Source organism: Drosophila subpulchrella, chromosome X (genome assembly GCF_014743375.2).
Source record: "Drosophila subpulchrella strain 33 F10 #4 breed RU33 chromosome X, RU_Dsub_v1.1 Primary Assembly, whole genome shotgun sequence".
Taxonomy (NCBI): Eukaryota; Metazoa; Arthropoda; class Insecta; order Diptera; family Drosophilidae; genus Drosophila; species Drosophila subpulchrella.
The window spans coordinates 13,165,049-13,180,628 of record NC_050613.1 but is presented as its reverse complement, the minus strand read 5'-3'; the positions used below and the strand labels follow the sequence as shown (position 1 = coordinate 13,180,628).

Genomic DNA, 15,580 nt, shown 5'->3' with positions numbered 1-15,580 from the left:
ATGCCTCAAATTTCGATTTCTTGTTTCAGTTTTAGACGAAATACAAAATACCCCGAGCCAGGGTATCGAAATATATGCAGGGGTATAAATATATTTTTGCATACTTTCGGATGCCGGCATAAAATTCAACTTCGTGTCATAAACACCACTGAAATGAAGGGCCGTAACACCTGCGACTGCTAAAACGCCGTCGGGCCACAACAAATCAAAAACATGACTACCCAAAGTTCCACTTTGGAGAAGGGGCCAAAAAGGGGGGGAGGGCCAAAAGAGGGTTTTGGGGAAATACAGGGGGACTTGGAGATGTTTGGAGTTATGTCTAGTAAATAAATAAAAGCAATAAGCAGACAGCAGGCGACAGAAGACAGCAGACAGACGACAGCAGACGGCATCGTAAGTAGGTAAGCAGCGCTACTAAATGACAGTCGTATACCCCCCTCGGAGTCTCAGATTCTGCCCCTGGTTTAGTGTTAAATTTTAAACCATGTAAGGGGGAAAACAGCATCAAGGAATAGGCAAGTTTAGCCGAAAATAAATGTTACGCTGACATAAATATAATAAACAGAAGGTTAGGTGAATACACTTGGGCACTGTTTGGCCAATTAAGTTAAGGAATCACATTTTTTTTCCTAGGAAATTATATATTTTTAAAGTATTATACTTGTTTTGTAATTATATATATTTTTTATTTTATACTTTAGAGTTATAGATACATATATATTACAATAACCAACAATACATTAATATTATAATTATAGCATTATAATTACTTAGAACACAACATTTTTTTTAACTAACTTTTGAACTACCACAGTAGTAATTTAAAGGATACTTTAAAAATTGTATAATAAAACTTCTTACCGCTCTTGTTTTAGTTTTTAAAATTTGGTGATGAAAAGCACTTATTAACTTGATATTATAACATTACCACATAACTTATATTATTTATAACTGGTATTTGTTTATATTTTATTTTATGTAACACAGCTAAAATGCAATAGATACTGCAAAAAGCTTTGACTGAACACCAACTAATATTATGTGAATATATTATATTATAATATTTTGAACTGAGAATTGAAAATTGTAATCTTTATATCATATTTAGCTGTTAGTTATCTTCGCCAAAAAAATACAACTTTTTAATTAAGTTCCCTTACTGTATTTATACCCGTTACTCGTAGAGTAAAAGGGTATACTAGATTCGTCGGAAAGTATGTAACAGGCAGAAGGAAGCGTTTCCGACCCCATAAAGTATATATATTCTTGATCAGGATCACTAGCCGAGTCGATCTAGCCATGTCCGTCTGTCCGTCTGTCCGTCTGTCCGGATGAACGCTGAGATCTTGGAACCTATGAGAGCTACGCTATTGAGATTTGGCGTGCAGATTCCTGAGCTTCTTACGCAGCGCAAGTTTGTTTCAGTAGAGTGCCACGCCCACTTTTACACCCACAAACCGCCCAAAACTGTGGCTCCTACAGTTTTGATGCTAGAATAAAAATTTTAACTGAAATGTATTGTTCTCATCAATACCTATCAATTGACCCAAAAAAAAGTTTGCCACGCCCACTTTTACGCCCACAAGCCGCCCCAAACTTCAAAAAATCGTAAATATGAACGTGGATATCTCGGAAACTATAAAAGATAGAGAATCGGGATCTCAGACTTAGATTCCGTAGCTTTGTACGCAGCGCAATTTTGTCACGCGAATATGCCACGCCCACTATAACGCCTACAAACCGCCCAAGCCTGTGGCGCCCACAATTTTCATGCTAGATAAAAATTTTTAACTGAAATGAATTGGTCTCGTCAATACCTATCGATTGATACAAAAAAAATTTGCCACGCCTACCCTAGCGCCCACAACGCTTAAATCTGTCTTCCGCCGGTAGGTGGCGCATTTAAATCTCGCTTTGCTGCTTGCATATCTCCATTTCCCTTTGGTCCCTTAAGCTGAGTAACGGGTATCTGATAGTCGAGGTACTCGACTATAGCGTTCTCCCTTGTTTATTTTTAAGTAAGACTGAATTTAGTATATTTCCCATGCACCGACAAGTATTACACACTTAAAAAAGAAAACAGAAAGCGGGGTGAAAAGGTAAGGGGCTGAGTGGATTACAAGTTCGCAACAAGCTAAAGACGCTCCCCAGCAGGCGGAGATCTATGTACTTTTTATGTCCTCGGTCTCCGTGGGTGAAAATGCGATGTTTCAGCCGGGTATGGATGGGGAATTCGAGCCATGGGGAGCCGGTCAGGTGGGAAATGCTGAAGAACAACAGTTGAAATTCCCATGGTGCAAACTTTATTCTATTACGACTGCCAAAGAACAAGAGCTTGGGAAATTGGTGGTGCGGGGTTAAAACGCGATGGAAACCCCAAAACAAGAACAGCGAAAGCGAATAATTGAAAGTGAGGACTGGAGATTTCAAGTTGAAGCTTGCAGAAAGGAGGCTGCGGCTTTCTCTTAGAAACATCTTTCTCCGGCGACTTTTTCAGCCAGCTGAGACCATAAGATTCTTGCCTTTCCCCTGGTCCATTTCCCAACATTTTCCGACTACGCTAATCCAGCGCCACATTTATGGCACTGGTATTTGGTGGGGCTTTGGAGTTGTGCGAGAATTAGCTGAGCTGCCTTCGCTTCTGGGCCATTAAAATGATTTAAATTAGCGATGGGTGGGGGGGCTTGTATGTAAATGAAGTCTTAACTGTGGCTAAGACCCAATGCCACGGGAGTTGGTTAAACAACAGCTGCCAGTGGGGAGCCAAAATCCCAAGGGATCTGTGCAAAATGCTCGATTTACTTTTGGTTGTGGCATAAGTTAAGCTATTTTCTATCAATTTTTTTCCCCTTTGATAAGTTTTTAAATTTAGTCTAAAAAAATGTATACGTGTTTGGGTTAAGTTTAAAATATGATAACAGTCTTTGGTAAAAGTATTTAATCTAAAGACAACACTTCAGGGTCCGAAAACTAGTAGAATCCAAGTCGATTTACCTGATTTACTATGGAAGTGAGTATATAACAAGCTAACTTGAAACATTTAAAATAAATATTTTTAAACATATCAATATGGTATTTTCAAACACAGCAAATTGATACTTTTAAACATATTAAGTTGATATTTTAAAAACATATCAAATTAATTTTCAAACAATGTGGTACTTTCAAACATATCAATAAGATTTTTTAAACATGGAAGGATTATTTTTTGAAGAGTTATATATCGATACCTTTAGAATAAATGGACGGACATTTCTATATCGACACGAATGCTGATGCTGCTCAGGAATATATTTACTTTTTAGGGTCGGTCGGCATAAGATTATAAAGGGTATAAATATATTTTGCAGTAAATATAGTATGTAAATATTACCCTCTTACCTTCTAGCACTTAAGTTAAGTAGGAGTTTCTCCATTACAAATTCCATTAAGACCCACTTATTTAAACCACCACTTCTATGCCCAACCCAAAGACTCTCCAACAAGCTCTCAGTTAATTTTGGCAATTAACTCGATTAGATCCCTTTGAGTCTGCACCTCTAACCCAACACCCATTTGGCAGACAGGTCACTTCGAAGTGGCAAGCCGGAAAATAATAATTGCCAGAACAATGAACGCCGGAAACTTTGGCTAATAGAAAATGCAAACAACATATTAAACAATTAAACGGAAATTAGCACAAAATATTCACGGATGAGACTGAAGTGTAGCAGATCCGGAAAAGGGATCCGGCATCAAGACGGTTCATTAATAAACGGAATTGAAAGTGAACGGAAATGAATGCAGTGGCCAAATGAATGTATGAAAATATGGCAAAGAGGAGGGTTCTTCATCTAGAGTGATTACTAATGAAGCTGGCTTCGGTACGAACACACTGGGATATTCCAGGTAGTTGGTAGTAGAACTGAGCGGAAATATCGGGGCAACCGGACGTTGAGAGGGGTTGGGAGTTTTTGGCTAGCCCCCAAGCCCCCAAGACAAAGGGGGATGCGGCCAACTTAAATATGCAAGACAGCGCTCGGCTGGGCGCCAAATGTGCCACCCCCCATCAAACCTCGAACCCACGAATCCAACCCCAACCCCAAACCAGAAACCCCCAAGCCCCTGAGAACTTCAGCGCCAGCTGTGCCGACAACAGCGCCAAGAACTGACTAACATTCACACTCAACACACACTGAGCGAAAATGTAGCTTCACAATCAGAACAATTGAGAATGAAAATAAGCCAAGATTAAATGTTATTAATTTAGGAAATTGTCTTCTCACTTTTTCGAGTGAAAATGTTCTTGAAATTGCACTTAAGTTTGTTTTTCAGGAGTAAACAATTTTGAAATAGAGATAAAAGTATTCTCGATTTGGTTTTTTGAGGAGTTAGTCTCTCGAAATTGAGATCGAGAGAATGGTAATAAATAAAGGAATTTAAATACTACAAACGTATACTAAAAAAATTGAAAAAAGATTATTCCCACAAGTAAATACAATGAGCTTAATCATTATTCATAATCATATCATTCTGAAATATAACTTTGTTTTAAAAGTTACACTTCTTACCATTTATAAATGTGCTCTTTTTTTAAGTGCACCACTTCAGAGCCCACGCTTTAGAGCAGCATAAACTTACAACACTTTTACCTCATCATCAAGGACTTGAACTTAGGGAAATTGATTTTATGCAACGTTTAGAGGAGCAGCAAGGAAATAGAATGTGGCAGAATAAAAGGGCTGGGACCGGAAAAACCAAGGACCAGACGTTTTGTATGCTAAACCGCAAAGAAAAATGGTGCCAGCGTTAAGAATGGGAAAAGTGACATAAATAAAATCCGTGACTATAAATCTAAGGCATAAGCGGTTAAAGAGTCAGCCAAAAGACGCGGCACGTAGCCTTTATCCTTATCCTTGGCCTCCCTATCGTAACCTTTTCAGCATCCTCCATCAGGAGTCACCGAAATGAATCCCGCAAAACGCTGATAAATATGTAAATAGATACAACGTGGATTATGCTTTGGACAACAATGCAAGGGATATACTTTAAATATTGAATGGTAGAGCTAGGATAAGGAATAAATTTAAGACTTTGAATAAGACTTTAGAAGAAAATGGTTAAACTCTATGACTAATTGAGTTGAAGAAAAACTCAATTACATTTGTAGAATAACTTAAAGCTAATACAATTGTAAATATAGTTTGAGAAACCCTTTTTAAAATGTAAGCAAATAAGCTCAAACTTATTAAAATTTATGTTAAATAGACCTGAAGCTAGTTTTTCAATCACAAGTTCTCGCTTTCCACTTTCCTTTGTGTCAATTGCCTGGGGCTGTTTATAAAGTTTATTTCCCTCCATTTGAAGAAGGGAATTGCAACCCTTCCAGCACGACCATATCCTCCACCTGTAGCCCCGTTTTTATGACCCACCAACCTGTTTACAATTCAAAAATAAAAGCGAAAATCAATCGAAGCCAGTGAAGAAACTGTCCTGTTTGAAAATATGTTGCATACCTAAAAGGTATTTGGCTTTGCTTTAAATATATGGTAACTTTCTTGAACATCATTATGGTATATAGGGTATTTTAGATTTGGAATTGCTAGGTGTTTAACGAATTAAGAAAATTTGGAACCAACTTATTGATAATAGAAAATATTTAAAAAAATAATATTAGGTCGAGGTGTACATAGAAAATACTTTATAGGTATGGTCGAAGCTCACTTTTTTTTTTTTTTTTTGTAGATATAACCCTTTTAATCTGCAAGCTACGGGTATCAAAACAAAAACAATGTCCCAGAGAGAAAGGGCTAAAGGGATGACCTCTACCGACGGGGATTTTCATAGGTAAAAAGTGACCATTTTTATGGGCCCGCAAGGGTCACATTAAAACGCATGTTAAGCAACACGCAGAACAACTGGATAAAGAAAATGGGGAAAAGGGTTGGGTGTTTGTTTGGTTGGATTGATTTGGTTTGGTTCGCTTGGCTTCAGTTTTCCTTCTTGGCGAGTTGGGGTGGGGGCGGGGAAGGGTTGGAAAATCCTTTTTCGCACGGCTTGACTTTGGTTGGCAATGCGGCTCGACTGGCATTTTAATAGACTGTTGACTGTTCTCACTGTTTACCGAGTGTCTGGGCGTAGGAGCAGCCAAAGATAAAAAAAAAAAAACAAAAGAAGGATAGTAACTACGACTACTGTTGCTCTAACATGAACCAAAATTGGCTTTTTATCATTAATCTTCTAAAAGTTGGTTTTTAAATGGCTTGAGAACGCGAATTCTTTAGAACTTCCTTTAATGAAATGAACTTTAAAGCTTTAGAAACCGAATTCTTGAGCACTCCTTAGAATTAGAATGTATATTCTCTAGCACACTTTTAAATGAAATTCATTTTAAAGCTTAGTAACTTTTTAGTTTTCAGAGTATCAACACTGATGAGTTACATTCAAGAGCTGATTTAAATAGTAGTACTGTACCCAAAAATTTAACAATAAGATTTAGCAGATGACAAGTCATGATGAAGTTAGTCTTTGTTTTGTGCTATTAAATTCCTCACTTTGTCCTTGGTTTGAGGGCAACTTCGCCATCCCCAGCAAAGCCATCTATATCCCCCGGCCTCTCGATAAGGATTACTTCGTGGGACGGTCCATCTCCGGCAGCAGGATGTGTAGGTTTAACTGGATCCTCCAGCTTAGCATTATCCATGGTAATATTCCACCATCTTACATCTTGTTGGCGCAACTCCTTGGCCTTTTCGACCAAGTCGAGACAGGCGATCTTGGCCCCATCGGCCAGATCTTCCGAGTAGTTCGGTAGGTTTCGGATTATATGGAAGGTCTCCTTGACACCCTGGTTGTAGTATTCCCGGGCCAGTTCGCCCACACTCAGATCAGTCGGCTCAATGTGTAGAAAACGACGCAAAAGTCCGAAAAATGGATGAAGACCCGTGGTTATCTGATACAACAGGCGGTCCGTCTCCTCCGTCTTGCCCCAAACTCCCATGCGGTTCGTCATGTAGACCGTTATGGAGACCACCGCCGTTCGTGCCATCAGTGTGGTGATCATTTTCGCCTTAGTTCGGGAATAGAACTTTTCAGAATAATTACGATTCTTCAAAAAAATCTATAAAATATATGCAAAAACAACGGAAATCACGAACTTAATAGTAAAACACTTAATTTTCTAACTCACACCTAACGCGTTTCTGCTTTTTGTAATTTGCCTTACTAAAAATAGGTTCCAGACCTTCTGAGATGAAGACAGAAACTTATAAGCCTACTTTATTAAATTGAAAATTCATAAGACGTCTGATTACATGTATATGTGAAATCTCTTTATAAACCTCCCCCAAAAAATGTAAGGCCTAAGAACGCGAATTCTTAAGCACACCTTAAAATCAAATTGATTTTAATTTTTAAAATGCAAATTCTTAAGCTCCCCCAAATGGTTAGATTTAAAATTTTTAAAAAACAAATATTTAAATATATAAAATAAATGTTGATTTAATCAAGGAGTATTTCAAGTAAGATGTTACAAAATTAATTTCTTATAAAGTTGGATGTCTAGTCATAACCAATCGTTGGCAAAGAAAAACTTCTGTTAACTAAAAGGAATATATAAAGTTTTTTTAATTTCATCAAATTGACTTAATAGATGATTCAGAATAAAAATCAAGTTCCCGAAACTTATTTTTTCAATAGCATAAAGGGATGCCTTCCGTTGCCTCTTTTTCAAACACATCAGCAAAAGTTTTTAAGTAAAACAGGAGTTGTAAGTTTTTTCAAGTTGGTTCCCTGCATCCCTTCATCAACGGCGTGATATTCTTTTTTTTTTGGGGGCTATAAAAAACGAACACACTATCATCCGATGAAGAAGCGCGGAAGCCCAAAACAAGTGAGTAAAAATCTAATCCATTACTCAAACCAGCAAACTGAAAAAGTAATGGCATTGCCCACAATGCAGGAGAAAGCGTTGAGGTTTGGATGGTGTAAATCTTTTGTAACGTTTTGGTGTCGCCCTTTTTTTGATGTGTTTTTCCTACCCTTTTATTTGCAATGTAAAAAGAGCATGTTGCTTTTGGATCAATGAATGTAATCCCATCAAATATATATTTTTTTGATTTTTTTACTGTGAAGGTATATAAAAATGAAGACACAATAAGAGGTATGGGGTAGTCGGTACACTCGAGTAGGGATTTTCTTTACTTTTTTTTAATTTTATATATGAAATCAACTGTTTTGTATTTTAACTATATAATATTGAAGGTTGTAGATTGTCTATTGGTATAAACCATAACTTTAAGATGGAGCAGAATAACAGGTATCGGTTAGTCGGTACCCTGGATTTCAACTATTCTTTACTTATCCTCTTTTTTTTTTGGGAAAGGACAACATTCCGTGTGTGGAGCTACGTGAATGGAAATAAAACTGCAATTCGGTCCAGCACTTGGACCAGTTGAATGTCACTCAGGCGAGTCAAAGGCGAGTCGAATCTTTAGGTCCTGTTTGAAGGAACTTTGACATCAGCCACAGGACGTTTTCTTTTTTTTTTTGGTTTTTTTTTTAATTTGCACAACTTTTGACCCAAATTCATTTGTCACAGAATGGAGGCGGCCAAGCAGCAAAGGACCAAATTCTTAGCCCCAGGCGTGACTCTGGCAACTTTCTATAAATAAATAATAGAGTGGCCGGAAAGGTGGCAGAGGGTCCTTGGCCAGGCAGGATGTGTCCATTCATTGGCAGAGCCATAAAGCCGGGAATAGATGGGTCCTGCGTGGCCGAGGTGCAAGGCGTGGAATTGCGGCAGCATGGGTTAAGGCCTCTGGAAACATCACTTCACTTGTGCCTTTATTGGGCTGAAGATAACATAATGGAATCTGCTTTACACATGCTAGATAAAGAATATGTAGCAAGGTTTCTTAGGGAAATTCAAGTTAGAGATGGAGAGACCTTTCTTGTCTCCTTAAACACTATGAATGTTCATTAATACTTCTTTATTTGATTATATATTTATTTGAAAAGGGTTTTTAATTTTTAAAATACAATAACAAGGTACCAAATTAGCTTTATTTATTGTAGGCTTAAGCTTGAAGAAATGTTAGTGTTTTAAAAGGAAAGAGTAAAGATTACAAAACCCACGCCTTTTCTTTTTCATTTGAACTTTAGCACTTCAATTTCATATTCTGATGGGCTCTGAAAAAATCTTTTTGAATTGGCATCGAGATTTGCATTAAATATCCCGATGATATAAAGTTGTTAGGAGTGATAAAAAAAAAAACTCTCCTTATAGCAACCAACCAAAAACGTGACTGCTTTGTGATCCTAATGAGCTTCTCCACTTCTCAACAACTTTCCCTTTTTTTTCTACCCACAACTATTTGCAAGCCCAGAATTTTCATTCCAGCTTAATAGCCGGAAATTAAATCAAGATTTGCGGGCTCAACTTTTGGGGCTGCCGAAAAACGGAAACGGATATGGAGACACCAGGCTTCCATTTGCATATTTTGTACCGCCGTTTGTGAACACGCGGTCCTAACTCTCATTTAAAATTTGTACATTCATTCCCATGGTCTGGTTTTTTACCCAAAAAAAAAAAAAAACAAACCCATTCGACTGACACTTTGACCATGAAAATGAAAATATGTTAGAGTTTTTTGTGGCCGGGGCTAAGAAAAATGTGGAAGTCATGTGAGCAGAGTTTATGTGTGTGGATCTGTAAAAAGCGCAAGTGTAATTAGTGTGAGGCTTAACGGGGCTAAGCCGACAAACACACAGTGGGTTGGGTTTGGAAACAGACTACATAAAAAACCGAAACAAAACTCTGGGCATACCAGTTTGGGTTTGGAATGCAACCTCCCTTTTCTCATTCTACACATATCATATATCTGGGGATTTTAAAGTTCCATGGTTCGGAATTTTCTCGAAAAATATGTATGTATAATTTCCAGGGACCGAAATTAATTATAATTTGTAAGTTTTATAACATTAATATAATAATAATAATAATATAATAATAATAATAATATAATAATAATAATAATATAATAATAATAATAATAATATAATAATAATAATAATATAATAATAATAATAATAATATAATAATAATATAATAATAATAATAATAATATAATAATAATATAATAATAATAATATAATAATAATAATAAAAATATAACAATAATAATATAATAATAATAATAATAATACGCTTTTTGCTGTTTTTAGAAAGAATTTTTCGATAAGCCAAATTAAAAAAGAAATTAAACCTTTGTATTAAACTACACTTGTCCAAAAAGAATTTTAAAAATGAATTAAAAAATGAAATTTATAACAGGTTCTTTCATTTAATATATTCATTTCCATTTGTTTTTTATACTTTATAGTACAAAATGGTATTTAAGAACTGCTCATAGCCTGGAATTCTAAAAGCCCACATAAAGTTTGCTAGTTTTTTTTTAAATGTTGGGTGTTTTATGGCTGTGGTTTATTTTTTTCACACTTGGGACCTGGCTTTACAACTATTACGAAATTGCATTTGAATTGTGGTGGCATTTGGGTATTCTGGTGCTTGGGTTTTGCCACCACGAATGCAACTGAAACTGAAACTGGAACTGAAACTGTCTCTCTGGGCTGATAAATCGCCGGTGCATTATTTACGGTCTGCTCTGCTTTTTTTCAGCTATGCATGGTTACTTTTTATGGGGCGACACCGGCAGCTATGACGTATACGTGATATTCGGTATGCGGCATTCAGTATGCGACATGGGGACACCGAGACTTTGTTTGTTCTTTAATTTAGTGGGCAGGCCAACAGAAACCGCACATAACAAACAGCAATCAGAGAAGCCAACTGTAAATGGCCTTGCCAAGAGTGCCAAGAGTGCCGGGAATTATGATCCGCATAAAAATGTTTAGTGCATGGCAGCGACAAATCGATGGAGTATGGGGCTGCTTTTTATAGCCTGCCACTCGAGATGGAGTTGAAATGTTGAGAAAGAAGGTCAAATTGTACCCATGGACTATGACAAAAGTTTTCCACGGTCTTTCTCTACAAAAAAGCAAACATCTGTGGGCCAAGCTTTGTGTTTGCTTTTATAATTATCTCAATAAATTACACTTATCAATAGAAAGTCACTTCAATTGGATGAACAAATAATGTTAAAAATATCTAGAAGTTAATCATATAACATTGTGTGAAATAAAAAATAAACAGAAAGATAGTTGTTAATTTTATTTGATTTATTTTTGGAAAACATGGTATTATAAACGTTTTTTTGAGATAGAAAAAAATCAACAATTGGTATAATAAATATACGAAGTGAATTATAATAATAATAATTATAATAATACAATATTTATCACAATACAATAGTTATAACTATAGTAACAATAAATATAATTATTATAATGAATATTAACAAAAATGTCAATAAGAAATAAATGCCTAATATTATTATACCCTTGCAGAGGGAATCTTCATCTCTTGGGAATTATTCATATCCATTCATTTAATATTTCAAAATGTTCAAATGGAACATTATCTTAAAATTTCAGTAATTTGTTTGTAAATTGTTTAATTTATTTTAAAACAAATGTTTAATTAAGATACAAATAGGTCAGAAAAAATTGCCATTAGGTAAATATAAAATACTAACTGAATTGCGTGGGTTAATAAATATCCCACCACTCTGCTGCCAGTCGTAATTGCTTTGCAACGAACGATTTATTTTAGATTGGCAACATGTTTAAGCATTAATTGAATGAATTATTAGCGGCCAATATATAAAGTGAACTTTATCGATATTGTCGATGGAAGTGCGGCAACAATGCCTTGAAATATTGGCCCAATGCGCATCAGTCAGTCGGTAAATAAAGATTCGAGAAGCTTGACAGTCATAAAAAACACATCCATCAGACGTGTTTAAACGATTGCCATAAACGATGAGGATGATGGTGATGATGAAGATGTTGCTGGCAAATCGAGGGGGTGGATCTTCAGGGGTTCGGAGTGGAAAGGGTTGACTATATCTGCTTTATGAGTCTGTCATGCTCGTTGCATCGCCTTTTTTTTCCTCTTGCTAGCGATTTTATGGCAAAACTTCCGGTAATCAAGGCGATGAGAACAGCTGTTGTTTGTCTTTTGCATTCGCACACGCATTTCCATTGAAACACCTTCGCACAAAAAAAAAAAATAAGAGGCGTGACTGGGTGGTGCATTGGACCCTATCCAAAGGCGGCCTTGATGCCATCAACACTACAGCAAGTCCAAAAACAATGAGCCTTCAAATTGCATCTTGAGATATAGGCATATGCAGTATCGTTCGTTCCTTGGGCATAACCAGAGTGCTGATGGAAATCAGAAATAGTAACAAGTGACCATGAAGGGGGGCTGAACATACAGGGGCGTTTCGGGAAAGATTAGCGGAGGGGGACTGGTGGAGAAATACAGGAGCAAAGTCTTTTGATTTATGCGCAGCAATTAATTTTTTGCACATTTTTGCCGCTGCTGCCATGGATGTTGCCATGGGGAAGCCGATGCTGCTGCCCCTGATGCTGTGCGGATGATTTTGGTGTTGCTGCTGCTGCTGGCGACACGGACACAGAACTATGTAACAGGCGACAAAGCATGAGGGGCACAGTGTCCTCGGGTCCCTCGAAAAGGGGCGAAAATATTCACCATTATACTCAAAAAAAAAATCGGTGAGATTTACCAATACGGATAGTTGCGTAACTATAAAAAACGATAAACAACTAATCAAAATAGAGATATGCATTTTGATTTTGCTTTGGTTGCTATATAATGGTAAAGCTACCATAAAATAGTAACTTTTGTGCATTTTATTGTATTAAAACTACCTTTTTTTTTTTAAATTGACAATTCGATGAATTAGAATATTATTATTAATTATTTGATTAATAATTTAATAAAAAATAATAATTATTATTATTTTTTGAATATTAAATTTAATAAACTAATAATTTAAATTGACAAATAATTTGACGCAATCGCTTTTTGAGTGTATGATCCATGAAAAACTTACTTGGACATTGTAAAAAACTTTGTGTTCAAAAGTTGTATAGCATATTAAAACTGAATTGGACCAGAATCTAACGAAATTATTATTTAAAAATTTATTTAATATTTAAAAATATTTTCTTTGGGGATAGTCAAATTTTCTTATTAGCTGATAAAATTGCCAATAACTCAAAAATTCTGAAATGTTGGCCAAGTACTCTTTTGACTATAGGTACATATATCTTTGGCGAGCTTAAGGCCTTCGCAGCTTTAGCTCCTAAACAAAATATCATTAAATAATATTGGTAAAAATAATTTTTAAAAGATTTTTAAAATACATTAGTTATTTCGAAAAAAAGCTGTAGTTAAATTATAGATTTGGTATATTTAAGTTTATTTAAACTAAATCTATAATAGTTCCTAGGGTTTTCTACAAATTGTCAAACTTTAAGCTACATTTTAAGTGTTAGGTATTTATTTTCAATCCGATGTTAAGGACCAGGGGACTTTACCTTGTAATCTTTTTCCTTTGCTCTCCAAGCAATTTGCGGGTCGGTTTAGCCCCATCCTTGATTTTATTGTTTCCATTTTCAATTGCCAGAGAACTGGAAACCACAGTGCGGCTGAGCACGCAGACACACACTGGCGCACAGTGCCTGCAAAAGGTGCGTTCACGCGTAGCAATGCATGGGATTCACACCCCCCCTGCCCCATCACGACCCCACTAAAAAGAAAAAAAGAAAACCCCTCCGCCCCTGTTTTGTGATTCTACGGACGGAGGGACGCCAAAGTCTCGGCCACGGTGCGGAATTCTCCGCAGTTCAGTTCCGTCCGCATTGCCTGAAGTTTTTGCGGCCGAAAATGGGCAACGTTTTCGGAATTTTAGTTTCGCTTTGTGAACAACCCCTCCTGCCTGCCTGCCTGCCTGCCCCCCTCCCAGAACGACCTACGCCCCTGCCACTTGTCTCCGTTTTTGTGGTTGTTGTTAGGCTAAGTGTTTGTTATGATTTATATTGGTTTTATTAAATGTTTCAACAACCTTTCTGCCAAAAATTATTTACTGCAGCCCATGGAAACAGGCGACACTCGAGCACACGCACATATATCTGTAGTATGTAGGTAGGTATATGTATATATACGCACCCGAATTGAGGGGGCTAAAATGACCAGACACTCGTTGCTGCTGCATGAAGTGACATTAAAGTCGTGGGCTGGGCCACAATGTGGCAACTTTGCGTAGCTAATGAGCTTTAAAGGTGCACTTTACAGCGGCCAAAAAGGAGTAGCAGCTGTCCCAGAACGGATGCTAATGGAAAAAGGAGCCCTTAAGTGTTGGCATCAATGCAGCGTTTAGTGACGAAGTGTTTAAGATAAAAGCAATGAAAGTAGGGACATCACAGCATGGCATTATGAATCTTCTATGCCCTACCAATTTTATGCGGGAAATAAGGATTAATAATTTGGTCAAAAGATATTAGCCAAATCAAGGAGTACAGCTAAAGAAACCACTCTCCTGAACAGCCTACATTGAAAGCTAAAAATCCGCTTTACTTTCCAAAAAATTATTTTTTTTTGACAAATTTACGAATTTTTTTAATGCTTTATGTATTTTTGTGAAAATTTACCAAAATACAAAATTTTCAGGTTTAAATGTCAATGGATAGAAAATTAAACAACGAGCTAATGATCTTTATAACTTCCAGGAAAATTAATTTCTTGATCAATACTCAAAATTTTTAAAGAAGTTTCATCATGTTTATTTTGCAAAAAAATTTGGAAAATGGGATAAAATGGAATTCCGATTTTAGACAAAAATACACTTTTTTTTTCGGTTTTTCAATCGTAGTTTAGCCAAATACGGCGAACAACCAACTGTTTTGGGCAGCTTACATCCAAAGCTAACAAGCCACATGGTTTTCTGGCAAATTGATCGTTAAAAATTTAAATAAATTTAAATTTAATGGGTTGCTATTAGATGAGAAAAAAGAAAGTATTAAAACAAATTTATATACACTTTAAAATTTTCAAAATGTATATTTTTGGTAATTATATAGAGATTAGACATACTTAAAAATGTGTTAAAAGTGATACAAATGGGGAAAACCCATCGGTTTATACGACGAACGCAAAGGCATACTGAAATTCCTCAAGTTTATTTTGAACAATGATTATTCGAATATAATTCGCATGCCGCACGCTTGAGAAAATCGGCTTAGAGTGCCCCGGATTGCCGTCAATTTCTTCTGCCACTTGAAGCAACTTGTCATTGCAGCTTAGATGACAATGTTGACTGCAGGAAAGGAGCAGGTGGACCAAAGGAGCCAAAAAGTGTCCTCGTAGACGATGCACGTTTTTGACGGCTTTATTGTTTAGCTTGAGCTCCAACAACACACCAACCCCAACCCCTACCCCCGGTGGGGAAAACTCAGAATTTTCCAGGGGAAAATGAGCAGAAAGTGCTCGAAAGTCGCCAAGTCGTTGATTCGTCTGGGGAAAATGGTGGTTGAGGTGGTGGGCTGAACTTGAATGACTTTTCATAACTTTATAAAACTTTACACAACGGCCACGACGACAATGAAGAAGAAG

The 15,580-nt window shown here is 36.5% G+C and overlaps 2 protein-coding genes across 3 annotated transcripts in view; both read right to left on the bottom strand.

Annotated features, from left to right (window-relative positions):
* The window catches only part of LOC119556234 (protein sprint), a 114,922-nt gene that overhangs the window by 80,939 nt on the left and 18,403 nt on the right, over positions 1–15,580 (bottom strand). The gene's annotated exons all lie outside the window — the stretch shown is intronic.
* On the bottom strand, positions 6,411–7,244 carry LOC119556243 (MICOS complex subunit MIC13 homolog QIL1). The gene is made up of 2 exons (XM_037868277.1): positions 7,171–7,244; positions 6,411–7,099 (listed from the first exon to the last, which is right to left on the bottom strand). The coding sequence occupies exon 2, from the start codon at positions 7,040–7,042 to the stop codon at positions 6,530–6,532; it is 513 nt and encodes a 170-aa protein (XP_037724205.1). The 5' UTR covers positions 7,043–7,099; positions 7,171–7,244; the 3' UTR covers positions 6,411–6,529.

What these genes read in the sequence shown, in the direction of transcription:
- LOC119556243 (XM_037868277.1), bottom strand. Translation starts at nt 7,042, where the DNA reads ATGATCACCACACTGATGGCACGAACGGCGGTGGTCTCCATAACGGTC.